Raw genomic sequence first — 27396 nt, 5'->3', positions numbered from 1 at the left:
CTGCTTGTTTACTAGGCTACATTTACTAGCTTAAGCATAACTAGTACTCAGAAACAGAGGGTGTAACAAAATGGTACGGCCAAGTTTTCAGGAAACATTCCTCACAAAAAGGAATAAAATGTGTTACATGGATAAGAGTCGGAAAACGCTTTATTTCCATGTTCGATCTCATTTTCTACTTCTCATCGTAATCACATTAATCATGAGAAATGCACAGAATCAGAACATACAAATACTATATGACACGTTTCCTTAGATGAAATGTCCAAAATACCTTCTTGGTAGCCTTTGGCTAGAATGTGTAGTAACTAGTAAGTTGTAATTCTTAGGTTCATTGCCAGCGTTAATTGCTGCAGCTACATAAAGGCTCTGCTAACGTGCAACTAACCTCATTGCTCTACTAACATCAAGAACGTACCATCATCACGGATTTGGTTTCCGGTACAGCACAATGGAAGCATACTCAAATGCGGAGTAGGAGTAGCAGATGGTAATGGCCCTAGCGCTCAACGTTTGTTCTGGATCAGATTTCCAGAATGACGGTGCTCCGAGAGAAGGATGCATGAAGCAACTGATCGCCATCTTAGGGAGCATGGAACGGTTAGTCTACTACTCGAGACTGAAGAGACCTAGAAGGACAAGGAAACCTCAGCTGCAGCCAAATTTCCTACGCGGCCACGAATAATTCATTCAGTAGTGTGTCAACGCCGACTTTAGTGCAAACGTGGTGTTCGCTAATGAGGCTTCATTTCAAAGCAGATGGTTAATCTGTGTAAGAGTTGTAGAAACTTAGCTTTAACATGGAAATCCAGAGTTTCTGGACACATGTTGTAAGTGGGCTGCTCGTGTGTTGGCAGCGCTGTGTAGCGCTTTGCATTGGATCTCTGACTGCGCTTTTTTCGTAAGGGACTCTGTGGCTGGTCGGACTCGTTGTTGGAAGTTAATTGCCTGTACTGTTGGGCAGTTGGAAGTTAAGTCGCCAGCAGTGATGGAAGTACTGTTGGGCAGTTGGAGATGAACAGCCAGCAGTGATGGATGTCAGATGTGAGAAGTTACGTTGATGAAGGGTAGAGATCTGAAGTGTTAGTGTAAGCTAACGATATGGAAGTGTCTGACTTGGAGATTGTATATTATTCATGATTATATACCTTTGTACTGGATGTCAATGACGATTTATATTCGTGTTTGAACTGGATGTCACATTATTAAGGTAAAAAAAATACATTACTTGGTTTGCAACAAAATCTTTCCTTTGGTAACCATATGCCTATGAGTACTTAGTGACTTTAGTAGTTAGAATGTTTCATTTAGCTGGCAGTATTGGCGGTCACTGTATTTCAGTAGTTCGTGTAATGAAGAGTTTTGTGAGGTAAGTGATTAATGAAATCTATGGGTTATTTTTAGGATTTCTTTCTAGTTAGAGCCACTCTTTTGAATTAATTGAGTGAAGTCAGGTTATATTTTTTTGAGCAGTCAGATTGCGTTGCGCTAGGATATTGTGCATCTCAGTCATTCAGCAATTTTAGTGCAGACACAATCATTTAAATAAAGAAGTTTCACTGTGCACATAACATACTTTCCTCCTCTACATATGAGGAATGTTTCCTGGAAGAGTGGCCATACCTTTTTGTTATACCTTGTGCAGTGATAGGTTACTATTCATGCACTATACGGGTAAAGTCTCTAGTAGTTGTTCCCGCATTGTCAACAATGTATACGCTATGCGCAGTCTGTCTTGATGGGACCTACGAAACATAATGGATGGGTGAGTGAATGGCATAGAAAACAACGACCGTTTGTCAGGCGCACTGCCGTAAGTGCACTCCTTGCCTACACGTAAGTACCTGTGTTATTTGTTTCGCAGATGTTTATCTAAGAGCCTTCTGGAACTGCAGTCATTTTCTCCTCCGCAGACACAGCCACGTCCCACCCTTGATGTTCAGCCCGAAGTTCTTGGTGTCCAGCTCTAGTGGTATGACGGTCCTTGGGTCCAGCTGCAGGTGGAACCGAGACAATAGATGAACCAGCAGCACCTTTGTCTCCAGTAACGCGAACCTTTGAGCTGCAGAAAGACAAATTTGTATATTATTTCTGATGTTTCACTTCTTCAAAGATGACAATACATTAAGGGTGGTTCAGGAGGAATGTCACGTAATTTGTGAAGTGATTCTACATGTGAAAATTGTTGTGTACATAGTTCCGTGTAGTCAGCGCGTACACAACTTTCCCACTAGAGTGCGTCCAGCTAAGCACAACAGCGCAGGCTCAGCGCTCGTCCGTCTCAGCACTACGAGATGGCGCTGCCTTAGAGACGGACCTAATTCTGCTTCCGCCTATCCACGTATTAATATGTAACGCAGCCAATGAGATTGCTGCTAATGTAGAACCTTTTCTCCTCGAGGATCACACTTGTGCAGTGATACATGAACACGCGAGGTATTATAACGAGGTACAGACCTCCAATTAGCCAGCCTGCATTAATCTGTACCAGTCTGCATTTCTCTGTACCAGTCTGTAGTCAAGTTACAGTCTGCGCCTAATAAGGTTACCATATTCCTGTACATAGCCACGAAGTCCGCAGCTCGTGGTCGTGCGGTAGCGTTCTCGCTTCCCGCACCTGGGTTCCCAGGTTCGATTCCCGGCGGGGTCAGGGATTTTCTCTGCCTCGTGATGACTGGGTGTTGTGTGATGTCGTTAGGTTAGTTAGGTTTAAGTAGTTCTAAGTTCTAGGGGACTGATGACCATAGATGTTAAGTCCCATAGTGCTCAGAGCCATTTGAACCATTTGAACCATACCCATGAAGATAAATGTATAGACACTTTGACAAGTATCAGAGATATGTGAGAATAAGATTAACGTACCAAGACCAAAGGAACTTCAGATTGTCAATTGTAAATAGCATCCAGAATCAAGTTACATAAGGTTAATGCTTGTTACTATTTTAATAAATGTGTGTGAAAATTAATCAAGTTCTGTTTAAAGTTGGTCACCATCAATCTGCTACCCTAAGCGTGCAAGTGGCATTTGTATCGTCTGACCCAACGGCAGAAGATAAACACGCCCGATAAGACCATGAGACATATTGCTGACACTTGCCTACTTCGTTAGAGCGAGAAGTCAAATAATCTTATGGTGTGTGTACCGAAGGTCTTACAGTACGCACACCACAAAAATAAACTGAAAATGTTCTGTGAATGTGTGTCAGATTTACGATCGTTATGTAACTGGAGCGAGTTGAAATCTACAGACATCTATAGATGAATATGAAGACAAGTGTGAATAGTACTTACCAAAATGCTGTGTAGGCGCTTTGGTGGACAGAGCAGTAGTGGCCCAGATGACTGATCCATCCCACAGGAAAGGTTCAAAAAGTCTCCAACCTTTCAGTGCATTTGTCAGCGCGTTGAATGGTATGTTGTGTTGCACTTCGAACATAACCTCAGCGGACTTTAATGCGAGGTACAGTAACAGTGATGCGAGCGACAAGTTTTCACCTTCGTAACGAACACATCCGCCTTTAAGCAGCTCCATAAACAGAAGTCTAATGAAGTTGGGTCACGTGATCTGGCAGGCCAGTCAATGGGTCTGATGGTTCAGATGGCTCTAAGCACTATGGGAATTAACATCTGAGGTCATCAGTCCCCTAGACTGAGAACTACTTAAACCTAACTAAGCTCTGGACATCACACACATCCATGCCCAAGGCAGGATTCGAACCCGCGACCGTAGCAGCAGCGCGGTTCCGTACTGAAACACGTAGAACCGCTCGGCCACAGCGGCCGGCAGTCAATGGCTCTGCTACGGCCCATCCACCGTTAAGGAAATGTGTTACTGAGATACTGGGATACTTGTCTGGTACAATGAATCGGTGATCCATCATGTTACAGGTACATTTGCTGTCATTGTTCCAGTGAGACGTCTTCCAAAGGCGCAGATAGGTGTTCTCTCACCTTCTATCAAGAAATTTGGATAAGCTGTAGCTGTCATTCTATTTGGCAGGAACACAGGTCCTATTATCATATCATCAGTCATACCACACGAGATGTTCACTGGGAACCTAACTCGGAACCTTGCTTCTCCAGTGTCATGTGGGTTCTCCAGGATGTTCAAGATACCATTGTCTCATTTGTAAATAAAGTGTACTGCACAACATCTCTGTGTACAGTCAACCATTCAGAAAACTGTTGTCTGTTTACTGAATTACTTCGATACAGATGTTGCGTAGCCTGCACGCGGAATGCTTGAAGCCATCTGAATGTAACATATGCCACAGTTGAGTTTGTGGAATATCGAGCTGACAGCTAAAGCGCTGTGTACTGGTGGTGAGACTCTGATGTACCATTACAATTACGTCTTCTCTTTCCTCAACTGACTGGACAGCCACACATTCAGATGTTACATGTATGTGTGTTCTGGTTTCATGTAATGTTTGATAAACCCTGGGAATAATCTGGTGCAGGGGATTCATCAGTCAGGCAAACATCTATGGTATTCTGTCATAGACACACGGGCACTGCCATTACTGTACCTGTACACAAACAACTTGTCAGTGTATTCTGCATGGATGCATGTATGTGGCCTGTTGGTATTCACAAACACAACAGAATTGCTCTATTAAACAACACTCAAGCACGACACAGACACGACCTCACGACTGATCACTGATCCAACCCACAAGCGCAGACTGGATGCTGCTGCCTCGGTGTGACGTCTAAGTGCTGCAGTCTGTTGGAGAACCCCAACATATCTTGTAGGATGGGTCAGACATTTGTCACAGTATTATTCTGTCCACCACAGCCCCTACACAGCATTTCAGTACATAATATTCACATTTGTCTCCTTATTCATTCATGGATGTGCGTAGTCTTAAACCTGCTCCAGTTCCGTAGCAATCGACAATCAGACACATGTTCGTTGGACTTTTTCGGTTGATTTTGACACGTGGAATCACCTCAAAAATTACGTGAGGTTCCTCCTACATCGTCCTGTGTGTCTCGAAAGACAGTACAGTGGTCTGCATTTATTTTATGTTCCATGTTTGGGAGAATGCTGTACCTTGGGACACTTTTCAGGCTGTCGCCACTAGTCAGTTCGGTAAGAGAAGTTTAATATATTTTTTATTCCATTTTTAAATGATGGCTTTCTCTTTTAATGTGCTGTAGTCCTTTTCTGAAATTACAAAAATTACTCTGAAAAATTAAAGATATTTCCAAATGTAAGAATATGTTTCAAGGTACACTATTGTCATATATCACGCAGTGTATCTCTACAGTCACCCATGGAGTGACAGCTTGTCATATTGTTGATGATGATCCGGAGATATCAAATTCGACAGCCCTTATGTACTATTTCAGACGAAATAGCTCACTCATTTGTTACATAGTTTAATTCTTAATTTCTTTGCGTGTTTTTGGTACTTGCATTGTTTAATTCGTAAATTTCGGGCGTATTATAGTATTTGAGAGTTGTAGCATCGCGTTTTAGTACCTGAATAGTGTAAATTCGCGTAGTCTCCTTCCGCCGCCGAGCAGTGTCAGCAGTGCGCAAGTAGCAGCATTATTGCATTTACAAGGCAATCTTGTATTTTAATAACCGTTTAAATTTTGTCGATTTGTTTGCGCTCTCTGTAGATTAGTTCAGACGTTCTTTGCAAAACAGTTTTTAGCATGGATAGGGACTGCAACTGCTGTGTTCGGATGCAGGCTGAGTTGGCATCGCTTCGCTCCCAGCTTCAGGCAGTGTTGGCTTCGGTCACACAGCTTGAGGCTGTTGCCAATGGGCATCACTGTGGGGGTCCGGATGGGGGTTTGTCGGGGACGGCCAGCTCGTCCCACGCATCCCCCGATCGGACTACGACTGTGGTTGCCCGGGATACTGCCCGCATTGAGGCTGATCCCTCACCTGTGGTAGAGTGGGAGGTCGTCTCAAGGTGTGGCAGGGGGCGAAAGACATTCCGGAGGGCTGAACGGAAGGCCTCTCCAGTTTGTCTGACGAACCGGTTTCAGGCTCTGTCTCAGGCTGTTACTGATCTTCGGCCTGACATGGCTGCTTATCCTGTTCCAGAGGTTGCCCCTCAGTCTGCAAGATCCGGGCGGTCGCAAAGGGTGGGCTTACTGGTAGTTTGGAGCTCCAACGTCAGGCGCGTAATGGGGCCCCTTAGGGAAATGGCAGCAAGAGAGGGGAAGAAAACCATTGTGCACTCCGTGTGCGTACCGGGGGGAGTCATTCCAGATGTGGAAAGGGTCCTTCCGGATACCATGAAGGGTACAGGGTGCACCCATCTGCAGGTGGTCGCTCATGTCGGCACCAATGATGTGTGTCGCTATGGATCGGAGGAAATCCTCTCTGGCTTCCGGCGGCTATCTGATTTGGTGAAGACTGCCAGTCTCGCTAGCGGGATGAAAGCAGAGCTCACCATCTGCAGCATCGTCGACAGGACTGATTGCGGACCTTTGGTACAGAGCCGAGTGGAGGGTCTGAATCAGAGGCTGAGACGGTTCTGCGACCGTGTGGGCTGCAGATTCCTCGATTTGCGCCATAGGGTGGTGGGGTTTCGGGTTCCGCTGGATAGGTCAGGAGTCCACTACACGCAACAAGCGGCTACACGGGTAGCATGGGTTGTGTGGTGTGGGCTGGGCGGTTTTTTAGGTTAGATAGCCTTGGGCAAGTACAGAAAGGGAAACAGCCTCAACGGGTGCAGGGCAAAGTCAGGACATGCGGGGACCAAGCAGCAATCGGAATTATAATTGTCAACTGTCGAAGCTGCGTTGGTAAAGTACCAGAACTTCAAGCGCCGATAGAAAGCACCGAAGCTGAAATCGTTATAGGTACAGAAAGCTGGCTTAAGCCAGAGATAAATTCTGCCGAAATTTTTACAAAGGTACAGACGGTGTTTAGAAAGGATAGATTGCATGCAACCGGTGGTGGAGTGTTCGTCGCAGTTAGTAGTAGTTTATCCTGTAGTGAAGTAGAAGTGGATAGTTCCTGTGAATTATTATGGGTGGAGGTTACACTCAACAACCGAGCTAGGTTAATAATTGGCTCCTTTTACCGACCTCCCGACTCAGCAGCATTAGTGGCAGAACAACTGAGAGAAAATTTGGAATACACTTCACATAAATTTTCTCAGCATGTTATAGTCTTATGTGGAGATTTCAATTTACCAGATATAGACTGGGACACTCAGATGTTTAGGACAGGTGGTAGGGACAGAGCATCGAGTGACATTATACTGAGTGCACTATCCGAAAATTACCTCGAGCAATTAAACAGAGAACCGACTCGTGGAGATAACATCTTGGACCTACTGATAACAAACAGACCCGAACTTTTCGACTCTGTATGTACAGAACAGGGAATCAGTGATCATAAGGCCGTTGCAGCATCCCTGAATACGGAAGTTAATAGGAATATAAAAAAAGGCTAGAAGGTTTATCTGTTTAGCAAGAGTAATAGAAGGCAGATTTCAGACTACCTAACAGATCAAAACGAAAATTTCTGTTCCGACACTGACAATGTAGAGTGTTTATGGAAAAAGTTCAAGGCAATCGTAAAATGCGTTTTAGACAGGTACGTGCCGAGTAAAACTGTGAGGGACGGGAAAAACCCACCGTGGTACAACAACAAAGTTAGGAAACTACTGCGAAAGCAAAGAGAGCTTCACTGCAAGTTTAAACGCAGCCAAAACCTCTCAGACAAACAGAAGCTAAACGGTGTCAAAGTTAGCGTAAGGAGGGCTATGCGTGAAGCGTTCAGTGAATTCGAAAGTAAAATTCTATGTACCGACTTGACAGAAAATCCTAGGAAGTTCTGGTCTTACGTTAAATCAGTAAGTGGCTCGAAACAGCATATCCAGACACTCCGGGATGATGATGGCATTGAAACAGAGGATGACACGCGTAAAGCTGAAATACTAAACACCTTTTTCCAAAGCTGTTTCACAGAGGAAGACCGCACTGCAATTCCTTCTCTAAATCCTCGCACAAACGAAAAAATGGCTGACATCGAAATAAGTGTGCAAGGAATAGAAAAGCAACTGGAATCACTCAATAGAGGAAAGTCCACTGGACCTGACGGGATACCAATTCGATTCTACACAGAGTACGCGAAAGAACTTGCCCCCCTTCTAACAGCCGTGTACCGCAAGTCTCTAGAAAAACGGAGGGTTCCAAATGATTGGAAAAGAGCACAGGTAGTCCCAGTCTTCGAGAAGGGTCGTCGAGCAGATGGGCAAAACTATAGACCTATATCTCTGACGTCGATCTGTTGTAGAATTTTAGAACATGTTTTTTGCTCGCGTATCATGTCGTTTCTGGAAACCCAGAATCTGCTCTGTAGGAATCAACATGGATTCCGGAAACAGCGATCGTGTGAGACCCAACTCGCTTTATTTGTTCATGAGACCCAGAAAATATTAGATACAGGCTCCCAGGTAGATGCTATTTTTCTTGACTTCCGGAAGGCGTTCCATACAGTTCCGCACTGTCGCCTGATAAACAAAGTAAGAGCCTACGGAATATCAGACCAGCTGTGTGGCTGGATTGAAGAGTTTTTAACAAACAGAACACAGCATGTTGTTATCAATGGAGAGACGTCTACAGACGTTAAAGTAACCTCTGGCGTGCCACAGGGGAGTGTTATGGGACCATTGCTTTTCACAATATATGTAAGTGACCTAGTAGATAGTGTCGGAAGTTCCATGCGGCTTTTCGCGGATGATGCTGTAGTATACAGAGAAGTTGCAGCATTAGAAAATTGTAGCGAAATGCAGGAAGATCTGCAGCGGATAGGCACTTGGTGCAGGGAGTGGCAACTGTCCCTTAACAAAGACAAATGTAATGTATTGCGAATACATAGAAAGAAGGATCTTTCATTGTATGATTATATGATAGCGGAACAAACACTGGTAGCAGTTACTTCTGTAAAATATCTGGGAGTATGCGTGCGGAACGATTTGAAGTGGAATGATCATATAAAATTAATTGTTGGTAAGGCGGGTACCAGGTTGAGATTCATTGGGAGAGCGCTTAGAAAATGTAGTCCATCAACAAAGGAGGTGGCTTACAAAACTCTCGTTCGACCTATACTTGAGTATTGCTCATCAGTGTGGGATCCGCACCAGATCGGTTTGACGGAGGAGATAGAGAAGATCCAAAGAAGAGCGGCGCGTTTCGTCACAGGGTTATTTGGTAACCGTGATAGCGTTACGGAGATGTTTAATAAACTCAAGTGGCAGACTCTGCAAGAGAGGCGCTCTGCATCGCGGTGTAGATTGCTCGCCAGGTTTCGAGAGGGTGCGTTTCTGGATGAGGTATCGAATATATTGCTTCCCCCTACTTATACCTCCCGAGGAGATCACGAATGTAAAATTAGAGAGATTCGAGCGCGCACGGAGGCTTTCAGACAGTCGTTCTTCCCGCGAACCATACGCGACTGGAACAGGAAAGGGAGGTAATGACAGTGGCACGTAAAATGCCCTCTGCCACACACCTTTGGGTGGCTTGCGGAGTATAAATGTAGATGTAGAAGAGGTTAAGTACCGACACTAGGACTTCTCCTTTCACCAGCTACGATAGAAACACCCTACCATACTCCAGCTGTATCCATCACAGTCACCGGCACTTCACATCTACACATGACGCGTTGGACAGGCAAACGGCCGAAATAGCGCCCAGTGCAGATGCTTGCACGAAGAGTGCTCAGCACAAAACGAAGCAGACCTGCATAAGACACTGGGGAATATCGGTATTTAACGCAAGTTAACTAGCGAACAGTCTGGTCATCAGGAAGTGTTGCATCGTCACATCTGCTGTAGTTACAAACCAAGCACAAGACTTGATCATTTCTTACAGCTGAAGCTCCGAGTCGAGTGCCACTACACAGTCTTACATGGTGGTTGTAGTCGGACAAGTTACGTGGTTACCTCGCGCTATGTCCGCTCCATCAGCTCCTCAGCACGTATACACCCCTCTCCTTCGCATCAGAGATCAAGGACCTCTCATCATAACTGCAACACAAGGTCTCACTTGTCTGATATCCAAGCTGTGCCTACTGTAAGGGTACCATATCGCCCTGCGTCAAGTTGTTCAGGAGGCGGAAATCCGCTGTGCATTGTCGTCTCGACAATAGAAGTTTTCCATGAAGAGCGCTCATGTTGTTGCAGGTGGGGATCGGTGAGGCACAGCGTTGCCAACCAGACGATAAATTATCGCAATATACGATAATTACAACGTGAACACGATATACGATACTACATTGCTGATAATTGCGGAATCTACGATAATTTTTGTGAAGATTTAAAATGAAAATAAATTGATACTTGTAGTAGTTTCATACGCTAATAATCTTTTTTCATACATTTAAGTCCATACTCCATTCAATATAAGCAATTTCCTCTTTTTCTCTCGTCCACTCCCCGCAACAGTCCAACGACTCTTAAAACTGTATATTCGCTTCCGGGGAATACCCTTACCGCCTAACAAATATAGTTTCACAACGATATGGGCTATTGGGGCTAGGCCATCGTCATCAGTTGCTGGTGAAATTGGGACTTGAATGCACGGGTAGTTGTCTTTGTGCTCTTAAAAGAATATTAATTTTTTTGTTCTTAAGGGAAATTAAAGTGTGGTGTTCTTCAAATAAATACTGTAGTAGTGTATTCAAATATAAATAATGGAAAGTGACAACAGTGATGTAGATTCTCCGCGGACCCCACAGAAGAAATTGAGGCTGCGTGGTGAGTTGGAATTAAAACGTTTGAAACAAAAGTTCAGAAAGGAATGGTTGACTGATTTACCTTCCAAGGATTGGCTACAACCTGTTAGTGATGATGCATATAAAGCTCGGTGTAAAGTTTGTAGATGTGAATTCAGTGCTGAGTTGACTGTAGTGAAAAATCACGCTAAAGGGAAAAAACACTTAAGTGCCGTAAAATGTGTCGGGCCTCTACAAAAGAAACTTGACTTTTCATCACAATCAAAATCGTCTGATACATTTGATAAGCAGGGCAAGAGGGCTGAAATATTGCTATGTGGATTTTTGGCAGAACATAACATCTCTATTAATACAGCCAATCACTTAACAGGTGTAATTAAAAGTGCCTTTCCCGATTCTAAAATAGTTGAGAACTTGCAGTTGGGTAGAACAAAAGCCACAGGGGTGATAAAGAATGTTATAGGTAAATGTCATTTGGATGAACTGAATGAAGTTTTATGGAGACAAAAGTTCAGTTTCATAATTGATGAATCTACCGACATTTTCGCTACGAAAAATGTGTGTATTTGTGTGCGGTATTTTGATGAAGATAGCTCCAAAATACATACTAAATTTTGGCAGTTGTTACAGCTGTTTGACGAGAGAAATGCAGAGGCCGCTCATGAAGGTGCCACTGCTAATCGTTTGTACGATCTCGTGCGTAAAGCCTTGTCAGTAGATAATATTCCTCCTGAAAATTTAGTAGGATTTGCTTCGGATGGGTGCAACACAATGATGGGGAAAGATAATTCTGTTGCTAGTCTAATAATGAGAGATTTTCCTGGTATTTTTATACAGAAATGTATATGTCATTCATTGCACCTATGTGCAAGTGAAGCTTGCAAACAATTACCAAGACACAGCAAGGGATACGTATTCATTCTTTAAGCATAGTTCAAAAAGAATAGCCCAGTTTGTGGAATTCCGACAGTTTTGTAATGTCGAACCTCACAAGATACTGCATCCGTCTCCAACAAGATGGTTATCTTTGTTAACTGTTGTTTCGCGTATTCTAGAACAATGGAATGCATTGCAATTATTTTTCACTTGCAAGTGGGAAGAAGAAAGACAGTATGCAGCTGAACAGTTAGCCAAGGCATTCAGGGACGACTTTGTACGTGTATTTTTTATATTTCTCGAGTGGATTCTACCGAAATTTGTGTCTCTGAATCAATATTTTCAAAGCGAGAAATTAGTAATTTGCTCTTTGCATGATAGAATGTGCAAAACGTACAAAGAAATCCTTCTCTGCTATATGTCTCCTGATTATATCAATAAAACTGATTTGACAGACATAGATCCAGCAAACCCAGCCCAACTTGTGTCTTATACGCAAATGTATTTAGGTGTAGGTGTGATGGATTTCATGAGCCAATCTGAAAACATCTCACAAAAATCTAAAGTGACTGATTTCTACTACAGAGTGCAACAGTTTCTTGTAGTATCTTGTTGTGAGATGAAAAAGCGGTATGATTTCAACAATTGTGTTCTAAAAATGTTGAGTTGGTTAACACCAGAAATAGCATTGTCAAACAGTGCTGCAAGGCCGTCAACGCTTGTTCCACCTATAAGAGGATTTCTCCAAAAGACAAAAGGCTTATGCAAATGATTGATGATCAGTGGAGAGCATTGCCACATGCAGAATTTCCCGAAAATCTACGGTCTAAAGAGGTGGACGAATTTTGGGTGTTCATAAAGAACGCTAGGGATCTTCATGGTAACCAAGAGTTCCTCCAAATAGGAATCTTTGTGCTAGATATATTAGTTTTACCACATTCTAGTGCTGATTGTGAGCGGGTCTTTTCAAAAATGAATCTAGTGAAGACACCATTGAGAAATAAGTTACACTCGGGTACAGTCAGCGCAGTAATGCTCACTTCCCAGCGTGTGAGGAATTGTGTACAGTTCGAACCAACCAGTGCAATGATTGCATCAATGAACGCGTCGAACATTTATGCTAAGAATAAGGAATCTCATCGGTATAGTGACGCCGATTTCGTCGATGTGGAGTTCGACAACGATGCTTATTAGGGTGAGTTTAATTATATTATTATTTTTAATTATATTACGTACACAGTACTACTTTTCGATCGGGGTTAGCGAATTTTCCTTGCGCAAAATCTGTGATGCTTTGGACCCTTCCGAGTTTATCTGGTTCTGAACGTATTTTTAGTACTTAGCATCGCGATTAGAGACGTTTTGGTTCGCAATTAGGAGGTTTTATGGATAAAAATTTTAAAAGATGAGAAGACTTGGCCATTCGCGATTGAAAACAAATATTGTGTACGTCATACATATTATCAGCATTATTGTTTTTGTTTTTTTTTTAAGATTATCAATATACGATAATTTTAGATAAAAAACGATAATTTTAAATACAAAATGCCATAATTTTATCTTCTGGGGTTGGCAACGCTGGTGAGGCAGGAGATACGAACCGAGGGTAGGGGGCGGAAGAGTGGCGCTGTAGGACATAGAAAAAAAGCTATATCGATTATTATTAAAATTAAAAGTGAGATAAATATCGAAACAATGGGAGCTGTCGGAGATGGCGATCATGTGTGTGTTAGGCGCTCGCTCATGTGAGTGAATACATGTGTGTTTTCCTTTTCTGAAGAAAGCTTTGGCCGAAGACTAATTTGTGAGAGGCTTTTCGTTGTGCCTGTCTGCAACTTAACTGTGTCATCTTTACCGTAAGTACCAATCTATATTTTCCCTATACTGCGGAAATGAGGTAAGTGGAAGGGCGGTAAAAACAAGTGAAATAATCAAAGAATACTGAGGAATCGATGTAATTTTTGAAAGAGGTTGTGTCGAAAGATCAGTAGATCAAGTGTTTAATATCAGTAATCGCACGCGCGTATTGAAAAATGATGTTTGTCTGACACAGTTTTTAAGATTCGGTAAATTCGATGAAAAATATTTCAAACTAAATGAAACTGTAGTATTTTAAAGACAGTGATGAGTGCAATTGCGGACTGAAGTACTGTGAGTCTGAATTTGGTCTGTAATACACAGTGACTATAATTGCAAACATTTCTTATGAAAGACTACCTGTAATCAAGGAAATTACATTGTCTACTAACATTCAGTGAAAAGTTCTACAAACAATGCCAAAGTACCGGAGTGGAGACATAGGGTTGGTAATAGGCACACTTTCACAACTCTCAACCTTGCCTCGTTCATTCGCCGCACATAACTCCTTTGCCTGCAACTAATTAAATTCCAATGGCCTTGACTACATTTGTGACCGCTAGGTGAACATTTCAGATACAGTGAGAGGAGCAAAAGTGTTAAGACATCCCTCAAACAAAACAATTCAAAAAACCTTCTCCATTCCTGCTGTTCGACTCTGGAACAGACTACCCTGCACTCTCAGTTCCGTTAAATGCCCTACTGCATTTCAGAAAAAGCTGAAGCTCTTCCTTTTCTCACGCTCACAACATTTTTCCTAAAAATTAACAAACACTTTCTGACAAAAAAAAGTGAAGCAGCCACAGGACATGGGCGGATGGCATTGTAACTTTGTTCACTATCGGTAGCTATCTAAATAGCAATTGTTGCAATTCTCTGTGGCAGGTAGAACGGCAACCAGAGTGCATTACTGTTGTTCGCTTTAAGTATTGTTACCATGCTAGGTAGAGTACGTCAGGCGTTGAGTGACCGCTGTGTAGGACACAGAGACGCCGCATGCTCGTCTCAGAATATGTTATCAGCATGTGATAGAGTTTGCAAGGGGGCACGTTGTGGGTCTCTGTTTGCCCGGCTGGTCGAACCGTGTGATATCCAGATTTTTGGAACATCGAAGTGTGACACTTGTCCGACAGTAGAATGCGTGGGAACGTGAGGCCGGGCAAACTCGCCGTCAAGGGTCCACCCGACCACGGTTGACCATGACAAGGAAGGATCACCGTATCGTCCGCCAAGCACATCGTAACCCCTCACATTTGCACCTGCCGCTCTAGAGCAAATAACGGACTCCCTGGAGCATGCTATGTCATCCCAAATCACTGGCCGGAAACTAGCACCAACAGGACTAGAGAATTACAGTCTCATGCATAGGCCGTTGTTAACACCAAAACACAAACGGCCGGCCGTATTTGGAGCGGTGCAGTGACAAGGAAGCATGGACCGATGATGATGCAATGAATCGCGGTTCTGCACTACCCCAGCCGACCAACGCCGCCGAGTGTGGTGACCTGTAGAGACGTCCCATTCTTCCACTGGTTGGAGCGCCACAGTAGTGTTACTTCGGACGTCATGCTTTGTGCAGTCATCGTGTGTGGCTTCGGGCCTCGGATGCTAACGATTGAGGGAACTCTGACGCTTACAGTCATGCCGAACCCTGGTTATCAAGGCCTTCAACAACATTTGTGACACAGCTAGTCTCAAAAGATTATACAAAGGCTTTATGAAACCCTACCCAGCCGTATCAGTGCATTAAAGCTACTCGGAGTCCAAAGTCGTACTCAGGGCCGGCTCGTAGCTATACGTTGTGGGTGTTTACAAATTCTTTAATTCAGATAAATATGAGAGTGCGAAATTAATAGCATCTGCTGCATGACAGGCTTATTAACATATTTGTAAAACTTCAACCACTGTCAAAAATAATTTGCATAACTTGTCTGGAAAAAGGAAGAATTGTTTTGTGAAATTTTGTTGCTTTGTACACAATTAAGTACAGTTTATGGGAAGAAAGAAATAAAGTTAAAGCTGATACTAAAATGTAGACTTTCACGGACAGAAATATCATGTCCACTATAATTATCCGGGCTGTTATGCCGTGGTCGGTTGATGAATTCTGTGTCGATTCCCAACGTTTCGTCTCCGACTGCGGGAGACATCTTCAAGGGGGTCCGTAACTCGATGGAAGGTCCAACACACGAAACGTTGGGAATCGACACAGAATTCATCAATGGACCACGGCATAACAGCGCGGATAATTATAATGGACAAAGTTAAAGCTTTCGCTACTCTCCGTTTCGCATTTTTTGTGTAAGTTGGAGTTTTCGTGCTTTTCTAATTTTTTTGTACAAGTGTACAAGATCCCTAATTCATGTATAGTTAACGAATTAACTTCTGCGCTGAAAATCAGACATTCTTATATTGCACTCACATTAAATATTTAGGCCTATTATACTCTTCTTTGTTAAATGTTCGCTTGTAGTCACAGTTATTTGATTTCGTCACTTTGTCACACAACGTATCTGATCTTGAATGCCATACTTTGTTTGCAGTTAACTTTCCTGGGTAATTTTCTTTTCTATTAACGCTTAATACGGGTTCAACAGACTTCATGTTGCACTCCACATAAAAGCCTGTTCCTGCACAGTCGACAACCTATTTCAAACACAAACTGCCGTTTGCGGACATGATTAACTGCAAATAGTACCATCTACCAACAAGATCACTTAACTGCAATACAAATGGGGTGCTCAGAGCCATAAAGACTAAAAGTAGACACCGTCTTCGACACCCCTTTCTTATGTGAATATCAGAGAAACCAGTCAGACAGATACTCGTGAATGCTCAGATATACGTACAACGTGGCCCTACAGTACAGATAAACCTAACCCGCCATTAGATCGACAGATGACAGAAGCATGAATATATGCTACAGCCTCCCAATCGACGATGATGTGCTTTGTGATACTCAGCGTCTCAAATGGGTAATTCCATGATAAAATCCAGAATTTAATGTACTATGTCTCATTCCGAATCCAAAAAATTAGGTTTTTCTGTCAGTAAAACTATACATGTACTGATGTCCGACCTAATTTTACTATATAGTGAGTGAATTCGCATATCTGTGGAGTGTCCTAGCGGGATTTACGGCAAATGTAGATAAAAGTTTACTGCAGTGTGCTACCACCTGGTGGCAGTGAGGTAAACTTAAAGAGTGGCCCCGGGCAACTACGTCACGCCAGTTGCTCATGTGCAGAGGCTCCTTCAAACGTGCACAAGCGAAGCTGTGCTCGCCACAACGATGACAAGTTTTACGGAGTGTAGAGTAGCAGCAGCGCGATAGATTTAACAATAAGTGCCACATCTTTCAGACTGTTACATCTATGTTACGTTTAACAGCATTCAAAGAAAAATAAGCAATAAATCCGCAAGGTGTCGAAAGTTAGGGTGTTCACATACTCCTGTGCTCTTACACTGCAGCAGCCACTGGTCATATTAATTAGTGGATGTATACTACCAAGTTATCTGCAAATGTGATTCGATTTTTTAACCACTGAAATGACATCAAATACTCTCTCAACTCGTTAAGTTTCATTTCGTTCCCTCCTGGCATTCGAGGTGCCTTACTTTTTTTGTCAGTAAGTGTATGTGGGCAGTTTCTCTCTGTCAAACAGTAGGCCTACAGCAAATATTCCAAACTTCTCCCATTTACGCATTTCTACCTCTCTTTTCTCAATAATTTACGTCACATTCTTTCCCCACTTCTTTACGTGCATTTTGCTTCTCCTCTCCTCTCTCTTTTCTCACATCAATTTTTGTCAGGATTCTTAGTTTAAATGTACGCATCCGTATTTATCAGTTTTGTTATATTGTTCATTAACTAATATAAATTATGTTTTCTTCTACCATAGCTACTAATGTTTCTACTGTTTATGTCATAATTATTTCTAATTGCTGTATCCCATATTAAATGTAAGATATCTTTTCACACATGTTTCATGATGAACATAATGTAAACTGTGTAGATGCCTGGATAGGTAAGGGCGGGGCCCTGATAACTCTAATTACCCCAGATAGAGAAATCAGCCCACAAACAAAATACATAAAATCACAAAGCGACTGTCGTTATAGTGATAGCTCCATAATTAGAAATATCCTATACACAAAGAACATAATTTTACAAAATCAGAGGAACAAAACTGGATTATCATTCCATGTAGGCTTTCACGGCCGGCGTCTTCATCAATAAACACTTCCGGGCTAAGTTGCCGTGGTCGATCTGTAGAACTTCTCACTGACGTTTCGTTCTCAACTACGGAGAACATCTTCCGAGGTGAGTCAACGACTGGCTGCTAGGAGCTGGGGCCGCCGCTTATATGGATATCGTAGAGGGCACCACCGCACTTCACGTGGCGTCGATGTGCAGCTATCTCTGGCTATCGTCTGTTCTCTCGATTGTGAACCAGGCTACTTACAAGAAGAACTAAATCATTTACGAATGGCCTTTGCGAAAAATGGTTATACGAAAAACGAGATTAACCGAGCACTTCACCCAAATAGAAAAATGCCTAAAAATGGGAGACAGCAACAACCTACAGCTGGAAAAGTATTTCTTCCGTTCATCCATAATATCACGGATCGCATTGGGAAAGTATTAGCCATGTTTCAGGTAGAGACCATTTTCAGACCTACTAAGAAAATTAGTGAATGCCTAAGATCAAAAAAAGATGCTCGTCACCCCCTAGCCACCCCACGGGTATATAAAATTCCGTGCAGTTGTGGCAGGGTTTACATAGGAACTACAAAAAGAAGCATCAATACACGGTTGACGGAGCACAAAAGAAACTGTCGCTTGGGACATATCGACAAAAAGGCAGTAGCGGAACATGTTTTTAAGGATGGAGATCACGAAATAAAATTTGGTGAAACAAGCGTGCTAGCGAGGACGTTGCATTATTATACACGTATGTATAGAGAGGCAATTGAAATCCACAAACATATGGCGGTCGACGTTGCATCAATCACGTGACAATCGATTGCCTGCAATCGAGAGAACAGACGATAGCCAGAGATAGTAACACATCGACGCCACGTGACGCGCGGTGGCGCCCTCTACGATATCCATATAAGCGGCGGCCCCAGGTCCTAGCAGCCAGTCGTTGACTCACTTCGGAAGATGTTCTCCGTAGTTGAGAACGAAACGTCAGGGAGAAGAAGTTCTACAGATCGACCACGGCAACTTAGCCCGGAAGTGTTTATTGATGAAAACTGGATTATTTTCGATGACGAGAGAAATATGTGACACAACAGTGGTGAACGTAGACTGACAGTCAAGACGAGCGACGGCGTAAAAGTGGAGAAAAATTAGCATACAAAGGCTTCTGCCACAAGCTCAGGTGAGGGGATCATGTTACTTGCTCAAGGGCTACAGCCAGCGATAGTTGAAGATTAAAAAGAATCAGATCATAGCATGAAAATGGTACCGTCATAGAATGGATACAAATAAAAATATTATGGCGGAGACAGGCAATAGCAGACTAATGTGTTACTGATTTGACCGTATACGCAAATAAAGTACTGTCGTAGATTTGAATTTATCTTCCAAATCAACTAATGGTTCTCGTTAAACGAAAAGAAATGGCTGTATCATGACGTGAACGATTTCTGGAATCGATGAGGACATGTATCGTAGATTCTCACGGATACTTTATCAGCTGGGAATAATCCAAGAGCTTTCGATGGACTCACTGTTCACAGCACTCACCAATGCAGCTGCGAGGTCCAGATCCAAATGGGAAGTAGGTGAATGGTTTGATGAGGTGCTTGTTCTTCGGGCTGAATCGTTCCGGATCGAAGCGATCTGGCTCCGGAAAGTACATGGGGTCGCGGTGGATGCCGTGGACAGGCACCCAGATGCCATCTCCAGGTCGCAGTTCGACTCCTGGGCAAGTCTCTGTGGCTGGAAGGACGTACGGGCATGTGCACTGGCGATCCAGCACAGCCCCAGGAGAGTGCAGTCTCAGCGTCTCTGTGAACAAAAGAAAGATGCTGAAGCCAAAGCAGGAGCACAACAGAAGAAAACGTACTGAGTAGTAAAAAGTTTGAGCAGAGCAGAAACGAATAATAAGCTGTTAGGTAGCGTAGGGCGCCGCAGCCAGAATACACAACAATGAGGGCGACGCGAGACAAATAGCGCGATGTACTGTTACCGTTCCGCAGACTTTCTCAGAACCCGTTATTAGCGCACGCGGAGTAATTCACTGCACTAATGTTAATATACAATCAGTCTAAATAAGGGTGGCCACGCTCGCATAGCCCGTGAGACAGGGTTAGTGCTGTCACTACCACTGCATCACAAATGAGTACCATGAAGCAATCTACATTTACATCTAGACTCTGCGAACCACTGTGAAGTGCATGGCAGAGGGTACTTTCCACTGTAACACTTTTTAGGCCTTTTTCCCTTTCGAGTCACGTATGGAGCTTGGGAAGAATGATTATTTAAATGGCTCTGTGTATGCTGTAATTAATGTAATCTTGTCCTCACGATCACTATGGGAGCGATATTTACGGGGCTGAAGAATATTCCTAGAGTCATCGTTTATAGGCAGTCCTTGAAACTTTGCTAGTCGGTTTTCTCGGGATATGTTATGTCTATCTTCAAGAATCTGCCAGTTGAGTACCCTGTGACACTCTCCCGAGGGACAAACAAACATGTGACAGTTCGTGCTGCCTTTCTCTGCATACGTTCATTACGCCCTTCTAGTCTTATTTGGTAGGATCCCACACAACTGAACAATATTATAGGACAGATCGCACAAGTCATTTGTAACCAATTCAGTTTCCTTTGCAGACTGATTGCATTTCCCTAGTATTCTAAAAAGAAATCAAAGTCTACTACGTGCTTTGCCGACGACTGAGCCTATGTGATCTTTCCATTTCGTGCCCCCACTTAGTGTAGCACTTTGAAATCTTATCGAGATCTGACTGAATATTTGTGCAGCTTCGTTTAGACTGTACTTCGTTGCAAACAACTACATCATCTACGAAAAGTCTGACGTTACGATTAATACTGTCCGCAAGGGGTTGTTAATAAACAACATGGACGACAAGGAACTCAGTACACTTCGTCCTTGAAAGCACCATGGTCGGCCCACATCATCATCCGTTTGGTTGGATAACAGGAATACCAGGCTGGAGAACAGACCCCGTCTCCCAGGAGCTGAGTCTTTACGAGCAAACCGGGAGCTTCTTTACCTGTTGTTACTCGTGCTTTAGGTATAAGTGTATATGTGTTTGTATGTGTGTGGGGCCCACTTATCACGGGATAATTATATATTTTTATTTTTTATGATTTTGGTTGGGGTGGCTTTATATATTGTGGGCTAGATGAGACTTTTAATTAACTTATACCGCAATAACACTAGTACGGACATCGGTTGCCCCGAAGTACGTACACTATGACATTTTTTAAACACAATGCGCGACTCACCGCCTTCTAATAAATAGTATGCGTGAGCGCTGCTATTTAGAAAAGAAAATATACGTATCCTTACGCAAACTGTAATTATTAACTTGGGTCTCAGGGGCTACTGGTTATTTATGTACCAAACTACACAAAGATTAACTGAGATATTGCGGAATGTAATTATTTTAAATATTTCTTGTTCGTTATTTGCAAGGCAAAACTGGAGAAAATCTCATCTGCCGTTAGGCGGCTAAAATGAAACATACTGAACTCATTCAGTGCTGTGGATTTTAGAAAATGAAATTTATTACTATGCTTTTTTACTTTGAAATTAATGAAAGATCAAAACTGAGAAGTCTCTCGCATTTACATTTAATATTATATATGAAATTTTAATTAAACAATACAGTCAGCGTAATGGCCGACTAAATCCTGCTAGGGGAGATGAGCTCCCTGCATTACGAAGTTCTGTAAAAATTTTGTTAATTATAATTAATGGTTGCGATCATAAGAGGTGACGAATAAGTCAATAATACACACTTTCTAATAACAATTATAAGTATATCTTACTAAATTACAACCAAACTTACACTAAATATTAACCAGCGCTACAATGTCGGCCTACCTCTAGATGAAACAAAAAACAGGAGCTTGTTCAATCAAAGCATTGTCTCTGATCTTCATGGCCTATGTTACACAGAGAATATACCAAAAACCTTTGTTTTGTTAATTACATCGATATTTGTGTTTTGATAATAATAATAACTCACGTTCTTTACTATTTGTTATACATCGCGTACACGTACACAGTCGTGAAATAATTTATAATTCACACGTCTCATAACAAAAACCTCTTTTCCCTTTCTCCAAATGTCCATTTATGTGACGTACCGTCACAACTTGAGCTAAGCAAGGCTATATTTGAAAAAGAATAGCTCAATTTTTGTTTTACTGATTTTGGTTTATTTCAAATCAGCTTTCGGCATATTAGGCCATCTTTAGGAAACAACAATTATTACCTGAAGATGACCTGACAAGTCGAAATTAGTTTGATATCAACAAAAATTAATAGAACAAAAACAGTGAACTTGTTATTCAACCTAAAATATGGAATTGTTCTACCAAGAAGTAACGGAAGAATTCATAAATAAAAACAGCTCGATGAAGTCATAGGTTCGAGCCGCGCACGTCTGCTTTCATGCCCCATAGCTAACAAGATGCAAATGATAATGTGGAGCTGTGATCCCGCAGTTAAGTAGTCTGTGCACTGGTTGGAATTTCGATTTAATAAAATACTTAGAAATGCATGATAGAAGTTGTAAGAGGTCCGAGCAGATGTAATTTTATGTAAGAGGTCCGAGCAGATGTAATGCGTATGTAATTTTATGTAAGAGGTCCGAGCAGATGTAATTTCGATGTATTGCTCATGCGCTGCCTGCGATATGCAAGGTATAAGAGAATCGCTGACCAGAGAGCAGTGTTGACTGCAGTAGGTACTGTGTAGCTGTAGCAGTAAGTTGTTGCTAGTCTGCAGTCTGCTCTGGTCTGGTATGGTGTATCGTGTTGGCTGGTCGGTCGCGGTGCAGCGATGCCGGAGCCTGAGTATTATTGTATAAGGTAAAAAGCAGCCTCGCGCGTATCTAGTAATGTTATCTGAACTCCCATGTAAATCTTTTAAAAATGTCCTAATAATAATCTTTGTCATATAAAGTAATTTCTAACAAGCATTCATTTAAATTTAAAGAATTTACTAATTTCTCCAATCCATGATCATCCCGATTGTTGCAAAAGAAAAATCAGTTGCTTCCTTTCATAAATGACAAATCTATCGGCCAGCATTGCACAGAGCTGTGCCGGAAAAATTTATTTTAAGAGCAGATATATTCGACAATTTTATTGAGGTAAGAATTTTTCCTTTTTTATTCAGAATGATCTTACAGGGCCATGACGCAGCACTGCTGTCGTCCAAAATTTACCAGGTTACTGAATTAATTTTTTATTACGAGGTTTAGGAATTTTTCTGTTTCGAGCTTACATTAAATGAGAAAAGAATTTTGTGGGTACATTAAATGGGGAACAAATTTTGTGTGGGCGTTAAATGTAAATGAATTCCTGTAGGGAGGTTATAAATGGGAACCAATTTTGTTCTGAGGTTACACAAAAATTAGAATCATTAACCCAATAATATTTATTTATTATTTTTGTGGGGAGGTTACAAAGTTAAATGAATAACTTAACAAAAATGGGTTCTATTCTAGCATCTGTAGTTGATGTAGACAACAGAGAATTATCTTTAATAATGTTTACACAAGAAAGGACATCTCATTAAAATACAGATAGAATAAATTAAGTAAAATTACATTGACACGTTACAAGAATGGTAGCAAAACCCCCAAACTAAATTATAATCAAAGGTAATGGTAAACCTAAGTCCATTTCCTGGTCACGATACACAAAATATTCACCATCTCACTATAGTTCAGTGTTCAACATGATGAATCGCAAATTGACAACTGCGATACAAGGAATGGTGCCTCATACACTGCGTATCCTCAGTTCCGAAATACAAGCGGTTAAAATTCCAGTCCTACACTGGATCACATTCAGACCTCTCGAAATATAAAGTCCTCTCAGAAGCTAAAGTACGGTAGCGGCCGTTCACCGCCCGGAATCAGTACCAATCGTTACCATAGACAGGTCTGCCTGCTTCCAGAACGAAAATCCAATTGCCCAGAATCACTCCCTTGAATTTTTCACTCGGAAAGTGTCAGTCTTCAATTGACTCCCATAGTGATCCTCTACTGAGTGCTTTTCCAATGGCTGCAGGCTGCCCCCCCCCCCCCCACCCAAAAAATACATAGTTCTTAAGCTCCAAAGACATAATTTGACTCAACATGACTACTTTCCAGACTTAACTAATTTATTACAACAATATTTAAATAAAGAAATGTTATAAATATTTGGTCACTCAGATCATTCACAATAATTACAAATAAAAGATTATTCATAAATGAATAAGCTAGTATTCGTCCGCAAGTGCACTCATGTTAAATGACAACGAATTGTGGTTAAATATTATTTAGTTGTTTTATGCGTTCTTGACAAAGGCATCTTGTGTTTCTCTTTTCAATTGTGGTGTCCGCTAACATATGCGACTGACTATTTTTAAATTACCACAGTTTTTAATAGCACTTGCAGTCACCATTTAAATAAAGTTACTGGCAAAATAGTAACTTATTCATTAAATAACTACACAAGTATACCATATGTGAGGTATTCATACCGTATGCATACGCTATGTTATTCTGGAGAATACGATGTTCTGGCAAACATTTTCATAATACAATTGGTACAAAAGACGTCATAAGTCAGTAAATAAAATAGATATAGATGAGTGGCCTACTGGGAGGATAGCTATTGTGCAATGCTATCATCTGAGATACCGTTTGTTGAAATCGAATGAAGCTTTTAAAAGTTTTTAATTCAGTGGTTCACGGTGAAAATCTTTATTCACTGTGAGATATTAACTCCTGTAATTTTGAAGATATTGAAATATTGTTGTGTCACGGTATGTGCCTCATTGTTATGATATCGCGCATGTATTCAGATTTGCTTCAATACTTGACTGTAAATTATTATACATTCCCAAAGAGGTGTAAAAAGCCGTCTCTCAGTTTGTCTGAAAGCCCGCCATTGCTGGTGCATCTCCTGCTCAAAGGCCATGCGAGTAATAGGCGTCCAAATTCCCAGCTTTTGGAATTTACTCATATCCGGCGACGCTGCTCGTGTTTCTACACGGATTTGTCCATACAGGTGGCCCTGAGTCTTGGGCCCGCTAGCGTTCACTTATACAACAAATTCATCTTACCTCGTACCAGTACTGGGTGGCACATTAGCTCGCCTGTAAACGAAACAGCGAGCAGGACTAGCCGATGGGCACGGCCAGAATTCCCGCCAAGTGTGTTCCTGGTGCAGATTACTTAGGCCGGTATTACACTATCAAATGTCTTTGTCAAATACCTTTGTCCAATATCTTTGTCAAAGATATTTGATAGTGTAAAAGGGACTTTGTCAAATGTCGTTCAATATTTGATCAAATCTACGGCCTCGCTGTATATTTGACCAAAGAAACCGCTTGTCTTCTGTTCACTGCAATGTGACATGTTACCACATGGAGCGCTAGCATCGCTGCAGCGTTCTGTCGTCTGTAGTGTTTTTATAACCATTGCCGGTAAATACAATTGGTGTGTGCTGACAACTACAAAATTAATAGAGATGTCTGAAACTGATGAGGCGCTTTACAACGTGAGGCACCCTGAATACAAAAATAGATTGAGAAGCTTGGAGACCTGACGTAACCTGACCTAACCTAACCTAACATAACATAACATAACCCCCTCCTGTAGCAAGGAATCGGAGTGTTACAGTGAGCCTGTCCTCTGAAGATGTAGGAGTTTTTAAGTGAATATTGTGCTTTGTGATATGAGGATACACTTCATTGAGCACATACAGAAATGTATGCTCATCCATTCTTAAGTAATTGATGTACGACTTGACGTCTTCCACTGTAAGCTCATGTAACGAGTTTTGTTGAATGCTTTTATCGTGTCGTCGTAAAACCCACGCCTTCACCCAGATTAGATTAGTTTTTCGTTTCATAGATCCGTGCTGAGGAGATCCTCGTGGATGTGGGACATGTCGATTTTTTTAAGCTGAAATAACAATACTAATAGTATGAATAAATACAATACATCATTTGTTTCTATTAAAAATTTCGCCAGTGGAGTAGAAGGAGTTGGCCAGTAGTAAGTCTTTCAGGCTCCTTTTAAACTGATCTTTATTTCTAACTAAATTTATTATGTTTCCTGGCAAATTATTGAAGATGAGTGTTCCTGAGTAGTGGACCCCTTTTTGAACTAAAGTATGTGCTTTTAAGTCCTTGTGCAGATCATTTTTGTTCCTGGTATTGTATGTATGAACTGAGTTGTTTGTTGGAAAAAGAGATATATTATTTACGACAAATTTCATTAAGAAGTAAATATACTGAGAGGCAGTAGTTAGTATACCCAGTTCTTCGAAGAGGTTTCTGCAGGACGTCCGTGAATTTACTCCACAAATAATACCTATTACACGCTTTTGGACTCTGAAAACTTTTGTTTGACTTCAAGATTTACCCCAAAATATTATCCCATATGACATTATGGAATGAAAGTATGCAAGCTTTTTCATTTTTATGTTGCCTATGTCTGTTAACACTCGAACTGCAAATACAGATTTGTTAAGGCCTTTCTGCAGTTCTGTGGTGTGCTCCTCCCAACTGAATTTATTATCAAGTTGTAATCCCAGGACTTTTAAGACTGTCAACCTTGTATGTATGGTTCCATTTTTCCCCCACTTGTTTTCGCATGTGCACACAATGCAATTGGGGTACGTACAACTGCTGCGGTTTATAACAAGTTGTTGTCAGCCATCTTGAACTTTGACGAAAAATTTGATGACAGTGTAATACCCCTTCTAGCGCTACGTCAAAGATCTTTGTCAAATATATTGGACGGAATATTGGATCACATCTTTGGTCAATTCTTTGACAAAGAAATTTGATAGTGTAATACCGGCCTTAGGCAGATAAAAACATAGGTGAAACCGTGATCTGGTCAAATGAGTCCCGATTTCGGTTGGTAACAGTTGACGGTGGGGTTCGAGTGTGGCGCAGATCCCATGAAGCCAGGCTCCCAAGCTGTCAACAAGAGACTGTGCATGCAGATGGTGGCTCCATAATGTGTGGGCAGTGCTTAAATGGAATGGACCGGGTCCTCTGGTCCAACTGAACCGACCATTGATTGCAAATGATTATTTTAGGCTATTTGGAGACCATTTGTAGTCGTTCATGAACTGCATCTTCTCAAACGACGATCTGATTTGTATGGATGAAAATGTGTCACGTCACTGGACCACAATTGTTTGTGGTTGGTTTGAAGAACATTTTTCACAGTTCGAGCGAATGATTTGGTCACGCAAGTCACCCGACATGAATCCCGTCGAACATTTGTGAGACATAATCGACAGGCCAGTTCTTGAACAAAATCCTGCACCGGCAACACTTTCGCAATTATTGAGGGCCATAGAGGCAGCATGGCTCAATATTTCCGGGGGTGGGGGGACTACAAACGACTTGTGGAATCCATGCTAAGTCCTGGAGCTGCACTATGCTGGGCAAAACGAGGTCCGACACGGTTTTATGATGTATCCCATGACTTTTGTCTCCTCAGTATTAATATCTAGCCACAGACTTCACTGTTAGTCACGTTTCACAGCTCAAAAATAACAGTAATCTTCATAAGTATACACTCAGGAGCTACCAAACTACTCAAAACATGCCTACTTATGAGTATCACCCATTTTCACTCTGATGAGGCCGGCAGCGCGGAGTTTGCAGAGAGTGGAGGCGGGGGGAGGGGAAGTACAGTCCTAACAGTTTCAGAAAGGAGGA

The 27396-nt window shown here is 41.9% G+C and overlaps 1 protein-coding gene across 1 annotated transcript in view; it reads right to left on the bottom strand.

Annotated features, from left to right (window-relative positions):
- Window positions 1-995: 995 nt before the first annotated feature.
- The window catches only part of LOC124776752 (cytochrome P450 9e2-like), a 77972-nt gene continuing 51571 nt past the window's right edge, over window positions 996-27396 (bottom strand). Inside the window, exons 7-8 of the mRNA XM_047251879.1 lie at window positions 19203-19466; window positions 996-2062 (exon numbers count right to left, since the gene is read on the bottom strand). Coding sequence (XP_047107835.1) covers window positions 1896-2062; window positions 19203-19466 — 431 coding nt within the window. The 3' untranslated portion in view covers window positions 996-1895. The remainder of the gene's footprint in view (window positions 2063-19202; window positions 19467-27396) is intronic.

The sequence above is a fragment of the Schistocerca piceifrons genome, chromosome 2 (assembly GCF_021461385.2).
Source record: "Schistocerca piceifrons isolate TAMUIC-IGC-003096 chromosome 2, iqSchPice1.1, whole genome shotgun sequence".
Classification (NCBI taxonomy): Eukaryota; Metazoa; Arthropoda; class Insecta; order Orthoptera; family Acrididae; genus Schistocerca; species Schistocerca piceifrons.
The sequence above is the reverse complement of the archived record's forward strand: the minus strand, read 5'-3'. Positions and strand labels throughout refer to the sequence as shown.